The sequence below is a fragment of the Astyanax mexicanus genome, chromosome 4, assembly GCF_023375975.1.
Source record: "Astyanax mexicanus isolate ESR-SI-001 chromosome 4, AstMex3_surface, whole genome shotgun sequence".
Taxonomy (NCBI): Eukaryota; Metazoa; Chordata; class Actinopteri; order Characiformes; family Acestrorhamphidae; genus Astyanax; species Astyanax mexicanus.
In genome coordinates, this window is record NC_064411.1 from 19933713 (window position 1) to 19960451 (window position 26739).

Genomic DNA, 26739 nt, shown 5'->3' on the forward strand with positions numbered 1-26739 from the left:
CAGGGTGTTGAGGAGGTTAAAAAGGAAAAAAAATACTTGTCAAGCTCTCACATTGAAAGCCGTAAAATGAATATTTTACCCAGGCTGTTATATCTTTTCTAAGATACACAAGTAGAAATCCCTGTGAGTCAGTGGAGGGAGTGGGACAGACAAATATCCTGATTTGTTTGAAATGGAAAGAAACCTAGAGTCTGATCTACAACACTGCAACGAAGTAAGGACAAAGGAGGATTAGCACTCCCAGATTTTAAAGAATATTATCAATCGGCTCAAATAAAGTACTTGATCCTCTGGTCAAGACCGCTAGAGCTGAGTCCGAGTCAAGATTAAGATTTTTGAGTTTGAGTCAAGACTGAGACCAGATTAAGATAAAAATAAAAACATTAAAATATCTTCTCTGTTCATCAAAATTACACTAGTCTGTGTCTCTTCCAGTGTTGGGCACGTTACTTTGAAAAAGTAATTAGTTATAGTTACTCGTTACTTTTCCAAAAAAGTAACTGAGTTACTAACGGAGTTACTCCACTATAAAAGTAATTAGTTACCAGTAAAAGTAACTATTGCGTTACTTTTTATTATTCGCCCGTCAAAAAAAGGAAATCAACTATGCATTTACTATTATTATTAGAAAAATAACAAACGAAAATAAACCCAAAATGTTGACAAAAATATAATCTAACGAATTTCAAAAAAACAAAACGAAATTCTCCACAGAACCAAAGAAAATGACTAAAACTTGTAATACTGAAAAAACGGAAAAAAATGAAAAACGCGTCTGGGGATGAAATTAAACAAACCAAGCCACACTCAAAGGAAATATGTATATATAAAACAAAATAATGGACAAAAACAACAATTTAATGCCCATTAAAATGGTATTAATATAACAGCTTTACCAAAAGGGAATAGAGCTTAGATCGGGCGCAAAAAATCCGACCCGACCCAGCCGGAGCCCGTGCACGTTCTGCCCAAGCCTGAACCATGAACTGTCATTATGAGCCTGACCCGATCCGCCCCATAAACTGTCTGTTTTTGGGCTGATTGAATGAGCGAAATATAATCAGAATAATGTTAATTAACACTGTAACATAAAAGCATAGAACTATTATTTAATTTAAATGTTTTTTAAGAACAGCTACACACAATGCTGAAAGTCAAACGCGGAGGCGTTCACGTGCGCCCAGAGCTACGTGATTACATTTTTCATTTTTATTATAGTTTAATTTTATTTTGTTTTTATTTTTTCTGTTCAGTAAGTTTTTAGGGTGGGCTTGCTAGCCCGAGTGCTTTACACAAGAACTAAAGGACCACGAGGTGCCGCGCGCTCGGCACAACACCGCCCGCTGTACAACTCCACTGTACAACAGCGCTTATAAATAAATTAAACACGAAAATGAGGGTATTCTATCAGTAATTTCAGTTCGTTTTAGTTAGTTTTATAAACACAAAATACAGTTCGAGATAGTTATGTTTTTTCCTTTTAATTACCTTTTTTATTAGATTCAGTTAACACAAATGTTTTTTTCAATTTCAGTTTTCGCTATTTCGTTCGCTGTAGTGAACAATAATAATTGGTTACTTAGCAACATTGTGATTATCACATCAGAGCTTTATATAAAATAAAAAATATGAGCTAATAGGAGCTTTCTCTAAAAGAGAAAGCAGCAGCACCACAAAAACCGGAGCAGCTAAAACGAGTTTAACGTCCTTAATTCGGAACTTGGGCTGTCCACGGCAATCACTGAATTGATTAGAGCACGCAAATCGTCACAATTGTGCCTCACTTCACCACGCCAAACCACAGGCACAGCGGCCAGAAGCTCAAGTTCACCGGACAGAGGAGGGGTTAACCAGGGCAAAGCGAAGTAAAAAAAAGTGCGGCTAAAGTAACGTGCAGTAACAGGGGGTGTCGGAAATGGTAACGGCGTTATAGTTACAGTCAGAGTAATTAGTTAGATTACTCGTTACTGAAAAAAAGTAACGGCGTTAGTAACGCCGTTAGTTTTAACGCCGTTACTCCCAACACTGGTCTCTTCTAAAACATAATCAGAAATCACCACACGAAGTCAGCTGAATCAAATTCTATTCATTTTTATCATAAAATGTGAAATAAAACAATCACAATTTGCCATCAAACAGCTCATTCCTAAGGTTAGCTAGCTCATGCTTTAGTTCTCTCCCTGGTAACACTAGTATTTTAGCTAGCTCATCATTAAGGTTAGCTAGCTCATCACTAAGGTTAGATAGCTTATCACTAACTTTAGTTATCTCCCCAGTAACATTAGTATTTTATCTAGCTCCTCACTAAGGTTAGCTAGCTCCTCACTAAGATTAGCTAGCTCATCACTAAGGTTAGATAGTTTATCACTAACTTTAGTTCTCTCCCCAGTAACATTAGTATTTTAGCTAGCTCATCATTAAGGTAAGCCAGCTTGTCACTAGCTTTAGTACTCTTCCTGGTAACACTAGTATTTTAGCTAGCTCATCGGTAAGGTTAGCTAGCTCATCACTAGGGTTAGCTAGCTCATTGCTAAGGTAAGCTAGCTCGTCACTAGCTTTAGTACTCTAACCGGTAACATTAGTTTTGTAGCTAGCTTGTCGCTAAGGTCAGGAATGTTTCTTCTTGATTCACAAGAGTATAACTCCAGTGAGCCAGTGAAAAAAGAGCATGTTCCACTGAAGAGTTAATGTACAATTCCTAAACAGAATCACTCAAGCAGCTCCTGCTAATCTTCTGATAAGTGTAAAAGTTTGTTTACAGCAGCAGCTGCAGTTCCTAGTGAACGCACCGTGCGCAGCGCCATGCTTTCGAAACACAGTGAATATGGCGTCATTTTACTGCCAACAGTCGAGAGAGAAGTTTTTGCAAGCGCCTATTTTGTGTGTGTGTGTGTGTGTGTAATTATATAACTGGACGATATGGATGTCAATCAAAGTGGAGGGCCTGTTTAGATTTCACACGCAGTTTCTTTGATGATGCATACATTTCTGAGCACTTTTTAGCATAAAAGTTTTCACGCTCTGTGACTAATCCCTGAAAAACAAAGCATGCTGATTAAAAATGGATTTTAAAGAGAACATCTATGGCTAAATGGAAAGCTGTATATTATTTTTATTTCTTAACCCTGATGGATTAAATTTCGATGGGGAAGTTCAGGATTTAAATACTTCAGTGAAAAATAGCTTTTCTTCATCTTGGGTGAGTAAGCTAGTTAATATGTATAAGACGTTTTTTAAATGGGGTTTAAACTGTATTTTGTTATTGTTGCAGGTGTGTATTATTTGTTTAAGATGATAAAAGTTAAGTTAGTTGTTTTTTATGAAGATTTTGATGTTTAGCTCCTGACTGCTGTCTGATCTGAGGGTGTCACCCCTCCCCCTCAGACATACTTAACTTCACACACACACACACACACACACACACATATATATATCTGAGTGTTCTCTGTCCTATCAGAGCTGCACCTCATACAGAGGACTCGCACTCGGCCGGTCTCATCCACAGTCTCCGAGTCCACCTCACCCCGAGACCGAGACAAGATTCCAAACAAGGTCGAGTCCGAGACGAGAGAGAGACCGCCCGTTTTTGGTCTCGAGACCGGACTCGAGTACTTCAACACAACCTAAATACTACAGTAAATCAGACTGAGAGAAGGAACAGGAACAGTCTCATTCTAAACTTCAAGCCTCCTGAACCTGACAGACTGGTTCTCATCTACTCAGCTGTTCTTAGACATTTCTGTGTAAATAAACTCAAGTCAACTCTGAACATCCAGATTCCTGACTCCTGATAAAATATACAGACTCTGATTTACAGAATCTTCCCTCTCATCATTTCTGCACTCTTTTATATCTTCTCAAATTCTGAACTGATGGATGGATACTTTTATTGATCCCGAGGGGAATTTAGCAGCCGGTAGCAGTTACACAACACAGTAGAAACAAACAGCAATAATAGGGGAGGTACAGTAAGAAAGCAGAGTAAAAAAATATATGACTATAGAGATACTAAACTAAGATTTGAAATATTAACAATACCTTATTAGATATAAATAAAATAAAAAAATGCTGAAAGAAGAATGTATACATGAATATCTAAATACATAAACTATACAAAAGTGTAAAAGTAAGCAGCCGTGGATATGAGGTAGTGCAGTAATACAGAATAAATTAAGTATAAGGGATAGCAGGGAGATGGTTCATTGGAGATGTATGGAGATTAATTTAACTCTATATGCACTTGACGAGCTCTCCCCTCTGTGATTTAAGTTTCTAGGAGAATTGGGGATATTTCTGCATTAATTATGCTTACTTCTGATATATCAACACTGAGAGAGAAAAGGCTACGACTATTTCCAGATCCATATCTGTAAACAACATTTCAAACTTCCATTTATCATCATAGAAGTGGAATCTACTACTGTCTGCTTTTACAGCTGCAGAACTCTTACTGGATAATGGATGGATCACCTGTACACTGCACAGAAGAGCTTGGATCCTAACTCTACTGGCCCTCACGTCCACGGATCTATCTACTGCTCAGATACATGAAGCTAAAACCAGAACTGTGAAGAGATACAGCACACGGCTTTTAATAAAGTGAAATCACTTCTTTTATGGGTGTGAATTCCCCTTTCTATTACACCTACCAGCTGGATTTTACTTTCTTTTTCTTCTGTCCTTTTTTTTAAATCTGTCAGCAGGGCTGAGAATGAGGAACTTTCTGTACTTTTCTTTTCTTCAGAAAGAAAAAACCTGTTGAAGCACATTTTACTCACATCAGAACAAAGTCAAGTGTGAATGTACTTGTGTGAGTGTGAGTGTGTGTACTGAACTCATGTTTCTGTCTTTAATAAAGCTGAGGTCATTAGTGAGTGTGAGTGTAGTTATGTGAGTATAAGTGTAGTTGTGTGAGTATAAGTGTAGTTATGTGAGCATAAGTGTAGTGGTGTGAGTGTGAGTGTAGTTGTGGGAGTTTAGTTGTGAGTGTAGTTGTTTGAGTGTCAGTGGCGCAAAAAGGGTGTATGCAGCCTATGCGATGCATAGGGGCGCTGCACTAGAGGGGGCAGCAAATCAGTATTTGTGAGTGTGAGTGTAGTGGTGTGAGTGTGAGTGTAAGTGTAGTTGTGAGTGTGAGTGTAGTTGTGAGTGTAGTTGTGTGAGTGTGAGTGTAGTTGTGAGTGTGAGTGTAGTTGTGAGTGTGAGTGTAGTTGTGAGTGTGAGTGTAGATGTGTGAGTGTAGTTGTGAGTGTGAGCAGTGTTGGGAAGGTTACTTTTAAAATGTAATCCCTTACAGATTACTGATTACATCACTCAAAATGTAATTTGTAACGTAATCAGTTACATTACTTCAAGTGAGTAACGTAATCTGATTACTTTGGATTACTTTTTCGTTTTTTTAAGCCTGAATGAATGTAGCAACCACATATTGCATATTATTATTTTATTTTTCTTTCCAGTTAACAAATAGATAAACAAATAAAACAGCCTTTTCAATCACTCTATAAAAATACTTATGAAACCATTTCATCAAACAATTTTATAAAATACTTCTATAAATTGATGATAAAACCATTAAAAACCAAACATGTAACAACAACTGTAAGCTATCTACTTGCAGGTTTGCCACCAGTGTTAATTTTGACAACAAATTTTCATTTAGTCTTAGTCATAGTTTTGTGATGAAAATAGCATTTAGTTTTAGTCACAATTTAGTCATCTGAAATGTTTTTAGTTTTAGTCGACTTAATGTCATAAGAATATAGTCAACTAAAATTAGTAAATTTAGTCGACTAAAATGTAAAGGGTGTAAATGTAAATGCTTTTTCATCAGTTCCCTTGAATTATTAACTACACACTTATACGAAATGAAACGTTTAATAACCACTTGAGTAATATTGTTAATGTTTAATGTGAAATATATTTATATATGATTTAATGTATATTATTATTATTATTATTATTATTATTATTATTATTATTATTATTGTAGGTGTGTGACTATACATATTTTACATTTAAAAATTTGTTTTAGAAATCAGGTCATAAAACATCTGAATAGTTAAATTATCGTTTAAACAGAGCTGTAGATGCAAAAACAGCTTTTAAAGGATCTAGTTTTATCTCCAGCACTAACCCAGCACACCTACTGGAGCTACAGTCTATAAATGAGATCAGAAACTCACATTCACACACTGTCCTGTAGAGATGCTCTCAGGATGTACTGAGAGACTTCATGAGTTAAAGTGAGAAACTTATGAGAAAGTGCTGTAAGGAACTTTACACAGACTTTTAGGTTCATAGATTCACTTATTTTATTGTTTTATTTTGGATATATTATTGACTTCCTTTCTGACCTGTTCCTGATTTAACACTAGCTATATCTTTCCCACTGTGAGACTAAACAGATGATCTGATCTTAATGAGTGAGTTCTGTATCAGTTCTGTGTTTTAGTGCACTGCCGAGTTAAACACATCAGCTCATGAAATAACATCAGTATTAAAACGCTGATCTCTGCATGGAGATCTGTGGGACTCTGCTCTGCAGAAGCTGAAAGATTAGTGGTGTTTTTACCGGAGATGGAGTCGCTCTCTCTCTCCCTGCTGAACACTGTCAAGTTAACTTCCAGTCGAGCTCCGTAACGACAGGTTAATTCCCGGGTTTGTAACTGAGCGCGCGGCACTCCACCTTCGCTAAAGTAGCAGTGATTGGATCTCTTCCTAACTGGTCCCTACAAACATTTTCGTCTCGTTTTTATTCGTCTACGAAAATGTCAGTTAATTTCGTCTCGTTGTGTGTGCGGAGCCGCTGTCTGCCCCTCCTCCCGTCTCGCTGCCTGCACGCACACAGACACCGCTGCACACACAAATAGGGAGGAGTGATTGCGTTTTGTCAGTGTTGGATTGGAAGACCAAAAATAGGAAAGTACCGCAATGTAATCCATTTATTTTAGCAGAGTAACTGTAATCTGATTACCATTTACTGAAGCAGTAACTGTAACGGATTACAGTTACTCATAAATTGTAATCTGATTACGTAACGCCGTTACATGTAATCCGTTACTTCCCAACACTGAGTGTGAGTGTAGTTGTGAGTATAGTTGTGAGTGTGAGTGTAGTTGTGAGTGTAGTTGTGAGTATAGTTGTGAGTATAGTTGTGAGTACAGTTGTGAGTGTGAGTGTAGTTGTGAGTGTGAGTGTAGTTGTGAGTGTGAGTGTAGTTGTGAGTATAGTTGTGAGTGTAGTTGTGAGTATAGTTGTGAGTACAGTTGTGAGTACAGTTGTGAGTGTGAGTGTAGTGGTGTGAGTGTAAGTGTAGTTGTGAGTGTGAGTGTAGTTGTGAGTGTGAGTGTAGATGTGTGAGTGTGAGTGTAGTTGTGAGTGTGAGTGTAGTTGTGAGTATAGTTGTGAGTATAGTTGTGTGAGTGTAGTTGTGAGTACAGTTGTGAGTGTGAGTAGTTGTGAGTGTGAGTGTAGTTGTGAGTGTGAGTGTAGTTGTGAGTATAGTTGTGAGTGTAGTTGTGAGTATAGTTGTGAGTACAGTTGTGAGTACAGTTGTGAGTACAGTTGTGAGTGTGAGTGTAGTTGTGAGTGTGAGTGTAGTTGTGAGTGTAGTTGTGAGTATAGTTGTGAGTGTAGTTGTGAGTGTAGTTGTGAGTATAGTTGTGAATATAGTTGTGAGTACAGTTGTGAGTGTGAGTGTAGTTGTGAGTGTGAGTGTAGTTGTGAGTGTGATGTAGTTGTGAGTGTGAGTGTAGTTGTGAGTGTAGTTGTGAGTGTGAGGGTGAGTGTGTGTACAGACCTCCTGTTTCTGTCTTTAATAAAGCTGGGGACCCAAATCGCTCCAGTTCAGGGGTTGTTTTAACCCACCGGGAGGTTCCACCGATTGGGAGGGAAAGGGGCTCACTTTTCTCAGGGGAACCTGAAGAACAGAAAAAATGGACATGTATAAATTATAGAACATGATCAGTAATATAATAATACTTATGGGTAACGGCTGTTTGAAGTAACCTAGTTTAAACAGTAATACAGAACTGTGGGTTTGTTGTTATAATTTACCCTGCCAGAAAGAATGGAGTCTTTGGGGGCGGGGCTTCAGCTTTATATGTGGCTGTTCTTACCCTGATAACCCATCATTTATTTCTGTGTGAAAATTTTGAATAAAAATTACTTTAAAAAACATTTTTTTTGCATAACTTAAACACTTTTAGTTTGGTCTCCTATTTTGAGAGAATCACTGAGAACATTAGTATTTTTAAGTTGAAGAAACTTTTTATTGCTTTTTAGTTCAGACCACGCCCCAGCAGATTCTCATTGGGCTTGTTCTGTGGAAGGTGCTAGAAAATCTTTTACTTTCAAACAACATGATTTGTTTTTTTCTGTATTTTATTTTTATTATTTTATTATTTTCTGTTCTTCTGAGAAGATCTACAGACATCCTACAGTTGACTCCATTAACCAAGACACCATTTTCTGCCTTCAGCTCTTTTTACATTTAGGAATTTGTAAGAAGATTTCCATGTTCAAGAGACGTTTTTCTTTTTTGCAGTTGAGGCTTATCTTAAGTTACAAAATGCAATGTATTTTTGTAGATTTTTGTGTTATATTATTGTGTAAACAGCTTTTGAGAATAACTCTGAGCATGATAGTATCCAAACTAGACTAACTAGCTAACAGTGTTAATGTTCTGCTGTTTCACTTTGTGGTTTGTAATTTTAAATGTGTGTTTTTACCAAAAATTACACATATTGTATTTTGCAAAATACCTAGATTCATGTTATTTTTTATTTGTTTAATTCAATAATTGCTACCACAGAACATGTTGAGAATGTATTAAGTTGAAAAAAATAATTTTGGTAATTTTTCCATTTTCTGAACAACATTTCTTACTTACTTACTTTTTTTTAATTGGCCAGATTTAAGACTAGGTTTTAGGTTCCTTAAAAGTACTGTCTTGTTTCTAAATTTAAATATTTTAAATGAAAAGGAGGAAAAATAAATATACATTTTCTTTATTGATCATGATATGTTTTTTTAAGCTTTCACAACAAATGTAAGTAAAAAATAACACTTAAAAAGTTGAGTTTAAATAACCGGGTAGAACAGTTTACACTACACCATATTTTAAGTATAACTATTTTAGATTTTATTTAATTAAACTCAAAAGGTTTCTTACAGGCATTTACATTGAACTTACCTAAATGAATAGATTTTCTGTAGTATGCATTACTTAAAAAATGTAGGCAATCACTTGCCTCAAACTCTTGAAGTTCAATCAACTTATCCGGGTTTACAGTTTTTACATTTTCTCCAAAGTGAGTCTGAGTTCGGTGTGTAAAGAGTGTGCATGCAAATAACCTACACCATTCTTTTCTTTTCATTTTTTAAGATTTTTTAGTTTGACTTTCCATGTTGTGTAAATACATTGTTTGTGTTGCACCCAATTTTCAGATCTTCCCCACTTTATGATCCATCTTACACCCAGAGACCTTATTACACTATTCAGCCTCAGGTAAACCTAAAATCCCCCATACATTACACATATCAAACCCCAAAACCTAATAATAATATTCATATATATAAATATATAAAATATAATAATCTAACCAGCACAGTGCCGTCCATCTTTTATCAAGCATCAGCCGCTAACTCAGCTCTGAAAACAGCTTCCCCCCTCCAACCTTCACTGCTGATCCGGCTAATCACTAGCATTGAGCTGCATTCCAGTTTTCTGAGATCAATCACTAAAGACTCCACTGAACTACAGCCATAATCCACATATCATATAAACCCCCAGAAAACAGGGGACAATGACCCCAAAAATACTTCAAAAAGCACCCAGAGACGGATCAAAACAAAGAGCTGGAGAGTTCTGAAGTTTCCAGCCCCAAATCATACTGAACTCCGGTGAAGAGATCTTAAACCTGATCTTAAAACTGCTGTTGGGAGAAGAAACCCTTCAGATACGAGAGATCTGGAGCAGATTACAGAAGAAGAGTCCAGAGTTCCAGCTGAGAGGTGGAAGAAGGTTGTTGATGGTTGTTACAGGAAACAACTGATTTCAGTGTTTTTTTTTTTTCAAACGGTGTGCAACCAAATATTATTTTGAGGGTGCCAATAATTTAGTTTGGTCTGATTTTGGAATTTTGTTTGAAATGTTATATATATTTTACATGGTGTTTTTTTCTGTTTTTTTTTTTTGTGTGTGTCTATTTATAATACTCTCAAAAGAAATCCTTTCAGGGGTGCCAACACTTTTAGCCATGACTGTATTTGACTATTTAAATTTCAGACACTGAACTGTTTCAACCAAACAAAGAAACAATAAAGCATTTCCACCTAAACCCACAAATCACTTCCTTATTTTAAGGTTTAATGGAAATAATGAGATTAATAAAAATCTGTCTAATAAAAAGCTAAACATCAGCTTCCTCCAAAACAGAGGCATTATTGTTTCACACAGGGATTCTTTTACAACATAGTAAAATTCAACCTACAAACTTCAACAAGACTGCAGGATCAAACTCACTGTGTGAGAAGAAACATATTTTTATAAGAATGAGATCATTTAAAGTTAATCAAAAATATTAATCATACCTTTATATTTCTGGATTCTGCAGTAAAATCAGTCGTCTGTGTCGTAACGCAGCGTCTCTTCATAAACTGAAGGTATTTCTGAGGTGTGTATCACATTAACTGGTTAGACTGGTTTTTAGATCGTTTAGTCAGATTTTAGAATGTTTTCAGGTGTGTCTTCATATAAACACAAAACAACACAGCAGAGTCTCCATCTAGTGGGCAGTTATAAGAAAAAATCTGTATTATTATTCAGCAATATTTTTAAAGTATTCCTGAAAAGATAAACTATAACTTTTCACATACAATGTTCCAAAAACATCCTGAAAATGTGTAACATAATAATGATTTGCATCACAAAGTAACAATGTAATAAATATAAATAACATTTCATATGCAACATTCCTAGTTTCACAAAAACTGGTATCTAAAGTAACTTTCTTTATACTTAAATACAATAATTAAACATACAAAAATACAACATAATAATTTCTTTGGTTTCACACAAAGGAATAATATTAAAATGTTAGACATTTTATATTTTTATATATATATATATATATGTATATATATATATATATATATATATATATATGTAACAGACTCATTACTACACCCTTCTCAAAACCAGCAGAAGGGCCACGCAGACACAGGGGGGCAGAAGCCATTTTGAAAAGCTTTGATTGGTTAGAACCCCTGTCAGACACTGTCAGTTTAACTTAGTTGCTTTTTATTTTAGTTAATTTATAAAATATATGCTTATTAAATATTATGTAATAATTTACATGCACCTATTGTCACCCCTGAAGGGTTAGAAGGGCCTCACTGCACACCACTGACAAAAATAAAGATGTCGGGACTAAAGAAAAACATCTTTTACCCATAAAAAGTGGCACCTCTCATACTGGATTTACTTTGGACAACATGTATTAGACACCACACACTGAAATTATTGTATCTAAACTATTATTCACTACAGTATTCAAACTAAAAGTAAAATTTAAATAAAATACATTAAAAATGCATTTTCTAAAGCATTGCACTTAGGAAAACAAATTAAAAACACATAGGTATATAGTATTATATAACTTTGGCCTGTAAAGTGATAATTGTATAAAGTCATGAAAAATGCTAAAAGTAAATACCCTGTCAGAGCAGTAGAGGGTGCTCCATGCAGGGACTACACTTTAGTTCAGGTTGAAGGGCGGGGCTTCACACTGGGAAGGAGCTGCAACACTGGATCCTGATGCTCCCATACTACACTCTAGTGTCTGTTTGGTGGAACAGCTCACATTGTAAACTGTACACAGAACATGGTGCATTTCCTTCACTCTCCCCATCAAACCTGACTTTCTCCCCAAAAGCTCATTAACAAAATTCCTAAAGCTATCTCAGCTGTACTTACTTCTTATTTATTTAGCTATACATTTACAGACACTGAATATTTATTATGTCACTACTTCTATAGGCCAAGAACATATATGAATATAATGTATTTAACTGAAACTTGTCTATACAACCAATCATTTATAAAGTAAAATCTTAAAAAATATCAGGGGTGCCCAGCCTTTCTTATACCATCGTAACTATGTGAAATTTAATTGAGTTTTATGTATTATTAGGAACACAACTCAGGCATTACAACTGTAGTTATGATTGGAAATAAAAGCTTTGTCAGGGATGAACATAATGACTGATTAAGCTCAGTTTCAGACCCTTTGGCCTAATTGAGCTAATTTGACTGTGATGTACTGAGCTGTACAGCTTTGTAGTGTTGGAACACTAATAGATTGAAAGAACTCCTCCAGGGTTTTACAGAGATAAACATGTTCAGTAATCCTTGGAAATAAAACATTTTCAGGGATTAAATTAATAACTGATTGAGCTCAATTTTTGAGCCTGGTCTGCAATAAACTGAGCTTATTTAAATTCAGATCATTAAGAAGATAAACATTCTACAGTAATTAAACAAAATACATTCTAGGTTTTGTATAGAGAACATATTTGTGCTGTTTAACTTTTTCTCCAGTATAACAATCGCTAAGAAAACAAAAGCAAGTATCAACGAATGAGCAGAATGCCACTGACCTGAAACTGCTGGCGTAAATCTGCTGGATTAAATCCGCGGCTCTTCTCCAAAGAACGGAGCAATAGCTTCCAGCACAGTCAGAAACCGAATAAGGCCCAGACCTGGTCCTACGTTCAAAAAGACACTGGGCTGAGTCCGGTCATCATTGTAAATACTTGATTTGATATCTTCTTACTGGACTTTATTCTACTTTTGAAAACCTTTAGGGATTGCTAATAATAAGAAATGCCTAAAAACTGTAAGAGTTTATGAGGAGCTTTCACTGTTGCCTCTTGTTAGTATTTCACTATTTCTATCATTAGTTTTCTTCCTTAATGTATATTTTTATGCTGTCTTCTACTTTGGTTTATATGTATCATCGTAAAACTTTAATTTATACGTTTATATTTATATATATATAATTTGGCTCACTCTCTGAAGTCAGCGCATGTCGTTTATTTCAAAGAGCCGGCTAAGAGTCTGACCCATCACTACTAATAACTACAGTGCCGTAGTTTAACACTTTATTGTTGTGCTGTTGTACCAGAAAAGAATGTAGACTGTTAAAACTTACTCCTATCACCATGTTCTGTGTTACAGGAACCAGAGTCACTGAAGATCACAGTGGAGATGGAGATCGTGGGAATCTCCACAAAAGGCGATGAGACTGTTCTCCTCAGTGACACCATGGAGGAGTTCAGCGTTCCCGCCACTGTGTGGAGTGGTGACGTTGACAGAATTGTGGCAGCTCTGCCGTTAAAAGTAACTGTTGTGAGGGAAGGGGAGGTGATTTTAAACATTGAAAGCCCACTTTTTAATGAACCATAATGTGGTAATTTGACAAGTTTTTGTGTTCAGATTGTAATATTTCTTAGCATGTTCTGGTAGGGTTTTTTGGGGGGGTGAGGTTGTATGTGTTTGTGCTTTTGATTTTTGATTGTGTGTGTTGTGTTTAAACTAATTCAAAATAAAATGTGTTTAATTGTTTTTATACCTCTCTTTTGAATTTAAACACATTCAATTAAGCTTACTATCCTTTCCTGCTAAAACAAATATTCTATGGTTTTTATATTTTTCTGCTGGTTTTGTGGTGTTTTGCAGTGTTTTTCTAAAGGTTTTTATCAGCCCTTTTAAACCCTATGAAAGTATTTTTTTATAATTGGCATTTTTCAGAAAGACATGTGCTTGTGGTTTATGATCATAACAGTTTCTGCTTTGTTTACACTGCTGGGCTGAAGCTATACTAAACCATAAAGAGGCATATCTGTGCTGCACCACCATTTATTCAATGGTATTTGGATATTAGCATTTAACCAAAAGTTTTAGAACACAGCTCAATCAGACAAAAGTATTGGCATTCCACCATTTAGCCACAGGCAGTAGCTTTTATACTGTTTGTAACAAAACAAACGATAGTGTGATATAAACTTCGTCCAACACTGTATTGGATGATTTACACTTATGTATGTACAGGCTCACAAATCTATTTCTTTATTTTAATAGTTCCTATAAATGTTTTGTTACAGATGCACACAGCAATGAGACGATATAAATAATAGTTTATGCTAGACGTTCATTATTTTTAATGTCTGATTTGTAAACCACATTATCACATGCACTGTATAAAACTATTCGCCATTCCCTGGTTCTTAAAAGTTTTTATTAAGGACGCAGACGGCGCGGTCGGTGCGGGCATTTTTTTATTTTTTCTCCCCTGCCTTCATCTTCAGGTGGGTCAGAATCAATGACTTCCCAGAGCAGATTTATTCTTTGTCTGATTTCTACCTCAGAAGAGTGTCAGACTGTTTATAAACAAATACTCAGCACAGAATTTCAGATTACCACACAGCATTTTCTATCCAATAAGTAATCACTTAGGAATGTGTCTGATTGACATCCCAAAAAACGCACCGTCCACCAACTGTTGGTCCTCTGCCCGGGGCACCAGGAGTTTGGTGATGCATTTCACCCGGATGGGAGACTCCTTTTAGTAGAGAGTCGTCGACTGTGAAAACATTCTCTGCAAACAAAAGAGCACAATGGACTAAATATAAAATATTTGTTATGTTTCACCTAATTTATTGTATTACCCATGATTCAACTGTTCATATGCAAATATTTTATTTGTTGATTGGTTGGGAGAATAAACCATAATATTAAACTGTTTTGGGTTTTGTGGGGCTATTGTGCTGTTATTGTTCTGTATATGTAACGCTTGGTACTATTTAAATAATATGAAAATAGATAAAAATATATCTTTTTTAATTGCTTGGTAGAGATGCGTGGTGTTGTTTCCACCCAGACACTTTAAAATGGGGACACAAGTGCTGCTAAGTAAAAAATATCTATTTTAATTATTTTCATATTATTTTTTATTATGTAATATTTAATCAGTGCTAAGCGTTACACAACAGAACAATAACAGCAAAATAGCCCCACTTAGTCCAAAAACAGTTTAATAATATATAGTTTAATAAAATATTAGAATATGAACCGTTAAATCATGGGTAATACAATAAATTAAGTGAAACATAATGAATTAAACAGTATAAACATGTTATTTTGTATGTTTGTGCTCTTTTCTTTACACCGAATGTTTTCACGGCCGACGACGCCCTACAAAAAGGAGTCTCCCATCCGAGTGAAATGTATCACCAAACTCCTGGTTTCCCAGGCAGAGGGCTGGCAAGTGGTGGACGTCGCGGTTGTTGCTATCAAGGGCGTTGGAGTGGGTTTGATATGGGGGGGGGGGGGGGGGCTAATATGAATTAAAGCCCACCCTATAGTGTCTTAGAACAACATTTATGGAATTACTTTTAATCACAAATGAACCATTTTTTGTCTGTACTTCTGTTTGAGGGACAACAACACCCCAACAGCCACAATGGACAGTCGAGGGGCTGCACGGAGAACCCTGCCAAGCACCAGTGAACTACCAAAGTCCACCAGAAGTCTCAGAATCTCCTTATCATCTCCTAACCTATGTGGCTCAAGACAAAGCAACAACCCCAACACATGGCTACACAGAGAACTGAGAGCAGCAACACAAAAAAGGCTTCGTATTCCTGCATCAAAACAAAATATCTGAGCTGATCAGAATAATTATGGCTGCAACTGACAATCAAAATACTATGCACAGTCTTTAAAAGTACAGTTGTCTATGCTCTCTGGGTGGGTACAGTAGGTGGCGCTTTATTGAAATTCATAATTTCTATTTCATTTTTATAATACTTAAGAATACATAAGAATATGTAAGTCTTGATGTCACAATCTTACCTATATTGTTTACATCTTATATATTACCTTTATCTGTTCTTTTTCCAATCCCCTTTATGCAAAATTATAATCAGTAAAAATGTTTATTTGACTAAATTGGAATTAAAATATTTTTTACTGATGAAGCAATGGAGCAAATTTGGTTGAATTCTAAAGCCCAAAACCTTGGCTAAATTGTGGAATACAAATACTTTGGCTGAGAAGTAGTCCAAAAACTTTTGGTTAAATGGTAAAATTCAAAAACTTTTGGGTAAATGCTTACGTGCAGTATCTCTCTCTCTCTCTATCTCTCGCTCTCTCTCTCTTAGGTGAGCCATGGGAGAGAGCTGTGGGTGGAGACTACAAAAGGACCTGAACCAAGATGGCCGACAGAGAGAGAGAACCATGGGGTATGCTTTAAGGCCAATGCGCTCTTGTAGCCTAATTTTATTGTATTACTTCTCTGATGTGGTTAACTTAATCCCTCTTTTTGGCTAAAAGACAACTCACTGGTTTGGCTGTACCACCTTGGGTATGCTAACAGGTAAAATAGGTGCACCTGTACATTTTTACATCATGTAGGAGTTGTTTGTATCGTTCCCTAGGTAAGAGGTACCCCTTGTATTTAGGTTATTAGTTAGGGAGTATCTTTTCTTTATATTCTTTTTGTACTTAATTTGGCTTTAGGTAGTTTAATATGGTTATGTTTTGTTGTGTTCTTTTCTTTAGCACCGTCCATAGTTTACATTTCCCAGAGTGGTACTTTCTTTGTTGTTTTATACAGCATATGTAAATAATGTAAATACTGCCATGGTTTGTTGTATGTGCAAATGAGTGGTGGGAAGCTAAAATTAAATCAGATTTTTGTACTGCTATTTACTGCCTGTTCTCCTCTTTCTTACTTAAACTCTGCTGGCTCTTTGACTTAGGATAGCCATGTGTTATGTTCTCCATATTTTTCTTCCTAGACACATGTGGAGGATTTTAACACTTAAATCTAAAAATGTTTGGTTAAATGCTAAAACTTTAGATGAAATGCTAAAATCTAAAAACCTTTGGTTAAATGCTTAAATCCAAAAATATTTGGTTAAATGCTTAAATCCAAAAACTTTTGGTTAAATGCTGAAATCTAAAAACTTTTGATTAAATGCTGAAATCTAAAAACTTTTGATTACTAACTGGTTGCTAGGCGGTTGCTATCATTTCTAAAGTGGTTGCTAAGTGGTTGCTTGGTAGTTGCTAACGTTTTCCAGGTGGTTGCTAAGCTGTTGCTATCGGTTGATAGGCAGTTGCTATCATTTCTATTGTGGTTGCTAGGCAGTTGCTAACATATTCCACATGGTTGCTAGGCAGTTGCTAACAAACTCCATATGATTGCTCAGTGGTTGCTAGGCAGTTGCTAACGTTTTTCAGGTGGTTGCTAAACTGTTGCTATTTGATTGCTAGGCAGTTGCTATCATTTCTAAAGTGGTTGCCATGCAGTTGCTAATGTTTTCCAGGTGGAAAACTTTTGATCAGTATCTGCTCCATACAGCAGCTCCTCCAAACACACACAGTACTGGAAGAGCAGGGGAGAGAAAGGCCCCCCATTCATTCCTATGGGGAAACTTCGTACGACAATTGTACGAAAACGTCAAATCGTCGAAATTTCCGTAAAGAACGTCCGATTTTTGTCTTCATATCTCAAAAATTGTGACCTATGTGGATGTTCAAAGTTGTCCCCTATTCATTTCCTATGGGGAAAAAAAGTGCACGTTTACGAAGTTTTTACGAAAAACGTACGATATATCGCTTAAAAAGCACAAGCAACCTAATCGGGTATAGGTCCTACGATACTGCTAAATTTAGTATTTCTACGTCACAAGCTGTAGGAGGAGATAGTGATTAAATTTTGAGCGCAGAATAAGATAATAATAATAAGAAGATTACGAAGAACAGTAAGTTGACTTTTCCAAGCAAACTTAATAATAACGTACACAGAGAAACAGATACAGGAATACAGAGTGTCCTTTATGATCAGCGGAGCTAAAAAGATGCTCAGTGAGTGTATGGTCATAGGTGTATGGTGTATGGAGCTGGTCATAATATTCTGACTTGACTGTGTATAAAATGGTTAAGGGTAAATTAAATACATTCTTCCACAAAACAAAATTGGTACCACATTAAAATAAGACTTTATAAAGGGTTTATACATGGTTTACAATTAGTTTATTAATGCTTACTAATTAGGTTGTAAATGCTTTAAAATCATTAATAATCAGTTATAACACATATATAGAAAGGGCAACAATATAGATGGCTGTGGGTTCATTATTTCATAACAGGTCATTGTTGCCCTTTCTATGTATGTGTTATAACTGACTATTAATGATTTTTAAGACATTTACATCCTAATTAGTAACCATTAATAAACTAATTGTGAACCATTTATAAACCCTTTATAAAGGTAGTCTTATTTTAAAGTGGTACCACAAAATTAGTCCCCCGTATGGTTATAGTGTATTTTCACAGCATTATTTAACACTATGTTTTTCATAGCTAATTTCAACCCGGATGCAAGCCACTAGAGATGGGCCTGTTCCTGTTGGTGAACTGATCTTAGAAGAAGAGGGAAAGCACCACGAGGTGGCGCTGTGGAGAGAGGCAGCGCTGGCAGAACTTGCCCTCTTGCAGCTTACAGAAATTACACATCTGAATATTGTGAGGTAAATTATTACTGCAGCTGTTTAAAGGAGGTGGTGTTAATGTTGTTATGGTTGTGTGTTGAGTTCTTTCAAGGGCAAAGCAAACTCACATTGTTATACAAGATGTACACTGATTACTTTAGATTACATTAAAGTGTCATTTCTTCCGTGCTGTCCCAGGAAATATTGACAAATGAGAAATACTGTAATTTTTCGGTATTCAACTGTCTAATGGTGAAAACTGGAAAAAATATTTTTACTTGCAGAAACCAGAGAAAAAAACAGAAGTGGGATTGCGGTGGTTGGAGTCTCTGTGGGAAGCAACACCACTCTCCTTTTGACAGAAGATATGGAGGAGCTCATCGTTCCACACAATGTACTGATCAGCTAATTAAGCACCTTCCACTCATCGTAAACATTTCCTATGAGGGAGGCGTTATTTGTTCTATTGACAGTCCAGCCTTTACAGAGGCATAAGGCCTTAAAAATGTCTTTTCACATACAAATCCAGTTCTAATCTGACCCATAATCTGTTTGTTTTTCCATCCCCTGTTTTCTCCTTTTCAGTTTAGGGGAGAAGTTATATACATGGACTTGATTTGTAGCCAATAACGAGTATAAACTTTTGTTGAATAGCCCACCTCCGATCTCCCCCAACATTCCGAAATACAGTGCGATAGTTTATATACACAGATAGTTTATATACACAATACCTTCAGCTAGTCAAGCCACAATAAGTCAACTGACAAGAAATGCTTAAAAATGCATAAATATTATAGAGATATTTTCAGCAACAACTGGAAAGTCATGCATTTCCCCTGGCTTAACTACGACAAGGAACTGTGTGTATAAGAGTGCTTTAATAAACTAATCTGTAGGCACTGTGTGTATAAACAGTGTTTTTAATAAACTATCTGAAGGTACTGTGTGTATAAGAGTGTTTTAATAAACTAATCTGTAGGCACTGTGTGTATAAACAGTGTTTTTAATAAACTAATCTGTAGGAACTGTGTGTATAAACAGTGTTTTTAATAAACTATCTGTAGGAACTGTGTGTATAAACAGTGTTTTTAATAAACTATCTGAGGGTACTGTGTGTATAAGAGTGTTTTAATAAACTAATCTGTAGGCACTGTGTGTATAAACAGTGTTTTTAATAAACTATCTGTAGGAACTGTGTGTATAAACAGTGTTTTTAATAAACTATCTGTAGGAACTGTGTGTATAAGAGTGTTTTAATAAACTATCTGTAGGCACTGTGTGTATAAACAGTGTTTTTAATAAACTATCTGAAGGTACTGTGTGTATAAGAGTGTTTTAATAAACTAATCTGTAGGCACTGTGTGTATAAACAGTGTTTTTAATAAACTATCTGTGTACTTTTAAAGTTCTCACTGCCTTGCTTTAAATATCATCATCCTTGGAATTCTACCAGTGAAGTGTGGAGCTACTTTGAGTTTGTTGTTAATGGTGTAAAAATAGTGATTTTTTTTGTATGGGTTAAGCTATGCCCCTATCACTAGCATTGTGGTCTATTGGGAGCATTAGCTAACAGCGCTGTATTTCAGAATGCTGGGGAGAACAGAGGTGGGCTATTCAACAAATGTTTGTATTTGTTATCATGATTCACTACACCCTAAGTCCATTTCAGTTCACCCTTAACAACAAACTATTCTGCTATCTGAACTTTTTTTGTTCCATATTTTTCATTCTGTTGTTCACTTGTGTTTTTGCCTTGGAAAAGTGTTTATTTATTAAGCCAATTGCACTACCTCACATCATACTACACACACAGATGTTCATATCTATGTACAACAATGAAATACTTATATAATTAAATTGTTAAAATAAAAACACATTTTTGTGCATTATATTTATTGTTTTATTTTGTTCTTTTTTTGTATATAAAAAAAAAGTTATTGCTGGAAATGAATCAATCTGCTGTCAACTTCAGGAAGCTTCGGTTGATTCATCACTTCAGAACAACCTCAATGTACAATGTACAAAAGTTATAAGTCACTCAGATTTAGGAGACTCGGTTAGTCTTATTTAGAAAATGTTGACCATACATTTATTATGATATAAAATTGTAAAATGTGAAGTTTTAAAAACAGTTAGGTTTTGTTGTTCTTGTGATTCGACTCCTACTGATTCATTGAACAGAATAAAGTGAAGCTTGTGCAACTGGAAAGTTATTCAGCTCTTTCTGAGGTAAGATGTGGTGGATATGGTGGTGATAAATTACGATATTATAAAGTCACTTTTCATATTGTATGGGAATAAGTAATGTTTTATGTGATGTATGATAATATGGAATATGTTTATTTGTATATCATGTATTTATGGTGATACGTTTTTTATTATTATACGTTTATTCGTTGATAATCTCAGAGGCTCACTTTGTGGCTGCTAGCTAGCTTTCTAGTTATAATTACCAAACATGAACGCTAGCCAACACCTAAACGCGGTTCTCTTTCAGAAAAAATACCTTAAATGTCTTTAATTGATACTCGGATGTACAAATTAAGATCATTCAAGTTTTCAAAGAGGTAAAACCTGCTTTCAGTGTCTAGCCATAATAAGAGAAAGTGAGCAGCTAGCCATAGCTCACTTTATCTCAGTCCTAGGCTGTATTCGAAATGGCATACTAATATACTGCATACTGCACTAGTATGTACTGCATACTACACCGCCCAGTATGTAGTATTCAGTACTGCAACACTTTTGATTGTAGTACCCTACACGGTCCCGTGACACACCAGTCAGTGCTCTGAAGTGCTCCGAATTCCTCAGAGTGAGTTGTAAACAGAAAGAACATGAAAAATGTCCTACCTTTTCATTATCAAGACTAATGAGATCTGCATACTGTCCAGAACTGCAATTGCTGCTTTAATTTTAGAGTTTAATGTAAGTGCAGTTAACCCAATTCTAACAACCATTTAGCAGCAGCCCCCACAACCCAAGTAAGTTCCAGTTATATTTAAATATGTTTTCCTATTTATTTTAGTAGATTACTATTTTCATCTATGTAAGTACCAACAAGAAGAAAACATTTAAACAAACCCTCATTCATATTTACACAATCTCAACAATAAAAGAAATGAGACAAGTTGCATCACCGCAGAGATAATTATTAAAGCTTATAAACTGCAGTTTTAATCCATTTAAATGAGCTCTGGGTGTAACTCCAGCATCAGTAGCAGTAATGCTAGTAAATCTACTGAATAAAAACATTAGTTTTAGAAAATGGAAATATAGAGGTACGTTTTCTTTCCTATTTTAGTGAAATACTTTGTTCTACTTTGTAAAACTAAAGGAAAACTCCAGAGAAGTAGTTATACAGTGTTTTAAATGAGAGTTTTAGCTGTTTAGCTCCATTCAGCTCCATGCATTGAGGACTCCCTCGCGGGCTCCCTCTAGCGGTGATGGGGTATAATGTGATATAGCGGGGAGGGGGCGGGGCTCTACATAACCCGGATGACGCTGAGCTTCCGGGGACTGTAGCTGGAGCGGAGGAAGAGCAGGATCAGCTGAACTACAGAAGGTACGGAGAAGTTTCTCTCTCTCTCTCTCTCTCTCTCTCTTTTCAACACGCTGTTCTACATTCACTCCTACACCCACACCACCTTCAGCACCTTCAGCATGTGCAGCATTTACACCACCAGCACTGGATCTTCTCCTAGCTCTGCTCAGCAGTCTGCAGTAGGGGGTCGGGGAGCTGGGGATGGGGGGGCTTTACAGATCATACACAGGATAACGGAACCTCACACTCCTGCCCCCCCTCCCCCACATCACTAACACACACCTGAGATAAATCAGTTCTGTGGAAATTCCTTTTTAAGTTTGTGTGATTAGTCTCTACACATTTCTTAGTTACACTAATTTAGTTTAGTTTAGTTAATTTTCCTTTACTTAATCCGGTTCCACCACAACAGTTGCTGGTAAGTCATGTGACTCTTCCGTCAAAATAAAAGTCCACTTGTAAAATATTAAATGTAAGAATGAAAGATTTAGTGATTATAGTGAGGAAAAGTTCAGGCAAGAAGAGGAATTTCACAAGTAACATTTATTAGCTTACTGATTTAACAGAAAACTTGCTATTTCACTGTAATAACAAACACAAATATTAGCAAATTACAACATCTTTAGCCCCGCTGTTTTTAAGAAATCCCAGTTAAACCATTACTGTGGAATACAGTCTCCAGCTGCTCTTTTGCTGATACTTTAATAATGATGATAATAATAATAATAACAAAAACATGAATTTGATAATAATAATAATAAGAAGAAGAAGAAGAATCACACTTTGAGCAACTTGACAAAAATACACAATTAAACATTTGTGTAAGAGGTTAAAAAGACTACAAAAATTATTGAAAAAGAACTACATAAAATAATATGAATTCTTACAAATTGTTATAATTGTGTTAACCTTTAGTAAACAAAAGAGACTCTTATGTTTTACACTCCTGTTGGAGGTTGGTTGATGTGTTGTAACAGTAAAAAGGTCATTATTTTGCTGTGATTTTATTTTGAACTACAATTCCCTGCACCAACAAGACAACTGCATCGGATCAACATTTCCAAAAAACACATCTTGAACTCAGGAGCGCATATCACTGTTAGCCTGAAGCCAGTGTGGTGGAAAATAATGAACTGTTATCAGGAGTTGTTAAAAAAAAAAAAAATCAGGTTTGTGAAGCATTGATTTGGATTAATGTATTTGGTTAATGTGTGGAAACTTTTATAAATTGGTTTAAAGGAAAAAGCTTTGGACATCATCTGTCGTGATGAAGAACAAATCAAGCATCGGCAATGTGATTTGAACCAATGTGTGTCGTTTTTTCGGCACACACCTCAAAGCTTCAGATTAAAGGGTAACATCACTCTCTTAGAATGACTTAGAATCTCTTTAGTTAATTGACCTGCTTTTATTTTAATATTCAATGGCATTTTTCTTTGTGTTTTCCAGAAATTAAAATATTTTCCTGAAATTCATCACCAACAACCAGGATATTTAACTAAGAGCAAAGTTAAACTGCTGAAAGAGGTGAAGCACAAGCCGTCCTGAAGAATCTCCAGAACACGCAGAAATTGTTTGCTACATTTAAAAGACAAATGAAGCCAAGTCCCGACATGGAGAAACATCAGCACTCTGTCAAGAGTTTTACTACACAGAGTGATCTCAAAAAACACCAGCGCATTCACACAGGAGAGAGACCACATCACTGCTCAGACTGTGGGAAGAGTTTTACTAAACAGAGTAATCTCAAAAGTCACCAGCGCATTCACACAGGAGTAAAACCATATTACTGCTCAGACTGTGGGAAGAGCTTTAATCGACTGGAGACTGTCAAACGGCATCAGCACATTCACACAGAAGAGAAACCATATCACTGCTCAGACTGTAGGAAGAGTTTTATTACACAGAGTAAACTTAAAATACATCAGCGCATTCACACAGGAGAGAAACCTTATTACTGCTCAGACTGTGGGAAGAGCTTTATTACACAGAGTACTCTCAAAATACACCAGCGCATTCACACAGGAGAGAAACCATATCACTGCTCAGACTGTAGGAAGAGTTTTATTACACAGAGTACTCTCAAAATACACCAGCGCATTCACACAGGAGAGAAACCTTATTACTGCTCAGACTGTGGGAAGAGCTTTAATCGACTGGAGACTGTCAAACGGCATCAGCGCATTCACACAGGAGAGAAACCGCATCACTGCTCGGACTGTGGGAAGAGTTTTACTGAACAGAGTGCTCTCAAAATACACCAGCGCATTCACACAGGAGAGAAACCGCATCACTGCTCGGACTGTGGGAAGAGTTTTAATCAACAGAGTGCTCTCAAAATACACCAGCGCATTCACACAGGAGAGAAACCGCATCACTGCTCGGACTGTGGGAAGAGTTTTACTGAACAGAGTAATCTCAAACTGCATCAGCGCATTCACACAGGAGAGAAACCGTATCACTGTTCAGACTGTAGGAAGAGTTTTACTACACAGATTAATCTCAAAATACACCAGCGCATTCACACAGGAGAGAAACCGTATCACTGCTCAGACTGTGGGAGGAGTTTTAATCAACAGAGTAATCTCCAACGACACCAGCGCATTCACACAGGAGAGAAACCGTATCACTGCTCAGACTGTGGGAAGAGTTTTACTACACAGAGTAAACTCAAAATACATCAGCACATTCACACAGGAGAGAAACCGTATCACTGCTCAGACTGTGGGAAGAGTTTTACTACACAGAGTGATCTCAAAAAACACCAGCGCATTCACACAGGAGAGAAACCGTATTACTGTTTCGACTGTGGGAAGAGTTTTACTCAACAGAGTGATCTCAAAATACATCAGCGCATTCACACAGGAGAGAAACCGTATTACTGCTCAGACTGTGGGAAGTGTTTTACTACACAGAGTAAACTCAAAATACATCAGCGCATTCACACAGGAGAGAAACCGTATCAATGCCCAGACTGTGGGAGGAGTTTTAATCGACAGAGTACTCTCAAAAATCACCAGCGCATTCACACAGGAGAGAAACCGTATCACTGCTCAGACTGTGGGAGGAGTTTTAATCGACAGAGTACTCTCAAAAGTCACCAGCGCATTCACACAGGAGAGAAACCATATCACTGCTCAGACTGTGGGAAGAGTTTTACTACCCAGAGTGATCTCAAAATACACCAGCGCATTCACACAGGAGAGAAACCATATCACTGCTCAGACTGTGGGAAGAGTTTTACTACACAGAGTCATCTCAAAAAACACCAGCGCATTCACACAGGAGAGAAAAATGTCCCAAATTTGTCCCATGGCAATTAAAAGCGCAAATCATAAATTCCACCAGAAACAAATATGAACTGTATTTAACAATTGATTTTACAGGTTCAGCAAAACTATTCTTATCCAGGGATGATGTGTATAGAATTCCATGTTATGTTTGTATGTCTTGTAAGTTTGAATATTCCAGGACATTCTTTGTGAGACAGAGCTCAGTTTTTAGGTTAGTTACTGTTGCACAGTAAGGTTACAGGCTCATTCACTCCCTCTGCTGGTGTTCTTGTTTGTCTATGGTTCAGTCCAATTAAAAATCTGTTACTATAGAGGGATATAGAGGGATATTTGGTTGTGTTGTATTACTCAAGTTTTATACTCTCTTATCTTTTCCTTATTGAATATTAAATGTTGCTTATGGTTTTTTTAATCTCCAAAGTTACTAAGAATATCCAAATAATGTAGTTTCTTAATTGTTTTTATCCAGTACAAACTATTATCTTTGTATTACTTCACCTCTGTATTTACCCATGTGTGTTTTAATAAACGGCTTTTATATTGCAGATCTCCAGTCTCATTGTGTTTTCTCAACACATGTTTGACATGAAACCTATAGGCCTGAGATGGTCATATCCAGTTATATTAAGACTATGGTAATGTAATGTAATGTAATGTAACTATGCATAACCAGTCATATTAAGACTCTGCTTGAAGTGCAAACAGAGACAGAACATGTTTTAAGCACAGTACAGTCTTGTTGGTCACTCTGTTACCGTCTGTCACTCTGTTAATAGTAGCAGAAGCATCTTCTATGCCAGGAGTATTTAATTAGAATTCAGAATGATCCAGTTATACAAAATTCCTCGCCTGTCTCTCTGTCGCACTCGGCGTGACTTTAGTTTTCGTCCGTTCTCGTTTTTCCGGCCATTCTCGCCCAGGCTCACTATCTCCTTATAAAGGCGTTTTTTCACGGCCATGTCCCAATTCAACAGCCGGAGCAGCGGGACCGCGACCCTGACAACACGGGTTCGATCCCGCGTGAGGAGCGGTGTGTTTATTTATTTATTTTTTCCACGTCTGCACAGATCTGATTGACTGAAGAGAGTGGTTGGTGATATTACCTCACACGTGATTGGTCTGTGATTTACTGCGCCGCAAAGCGTGTATACAATTAAATCCTTCTCAATAGGTTTGGGTCCGGACCCGGACCACGGTCCGCCCGTGACCTCTGTTCTATGCAAATTCCCCGAATTTTCCTCTTCTGCTCACTGCTCAACCACCAAACTCGCTGCTACTGTGTTGCCAGTTGCCAGTGTTGTATCTTAAAAAGTCCACACTAAACTGTGAGAGGTTTAAGCT

General features: G+C 36.5%; 3 protein-coding genes across 6 annotated transcripts in view; 2 read left to right on the plus strand and 1 right to left on the minus strand.

The window, feature by feature from the left end:
• LOC125801104 (NLR family CARD domain-containing protein 3-like) overlaps positions 1-10708 on the minus strand; it is a 41328-nt gene extending 30620 nt beyond the window's left edge. For 2 of the 3 annotated variants that reach the window (XM_049477107.1, XM_049477103.1), the window contains exons 1-2: positions 10597-10708; positions 7802-7921 (exon numbers count right to left, since the gene is read on the minus strand). The gene's annotated coding sequence lies outside the window, so the exon portion shown is untranslated. The remainder of the gene's footprint in view (positions 1-7801; positions 7922-10596) is intronic. The other variant, XM_049477106.1, reaches the window with a different exon arrangement.
• Positions 1-25943, plus strand: part of LOC125801143 (zinc finger protein 420-like) — a 151807-nt gene extending 125864 nt beyond the window's left edge. Inside the window, exons 1-2 of one of the 2 annotated variants that reach the window (XM_049477334.1) lie at positions 22073-22126; positions 23555-25943. In XM_049477334.1, the coding sequence (XP_049333291.1) occupies positions 23701-25428 (1728 nt within the window). In that variant the 5' untranslated portion in view covers positions 22073-22126; positions 23555-23700 and the 3' untranslated portion in view covers positions 25429-25943. Of the gene's footprint in view, positions 1-22072; positions 22127-23554 lie in introns of those variants that run through there. The other variant, XM_049477335.1, reaches the window with a different exon arrangement.
• LOC125801145 (zinc finger protein 850-like) overlaps positions 1-26739 on the plus strand; it is a 503810-nt gene that overhangs the window by 463865 nt on the left and 13206 nt on the right. The window lies entirely within an intron of this gene.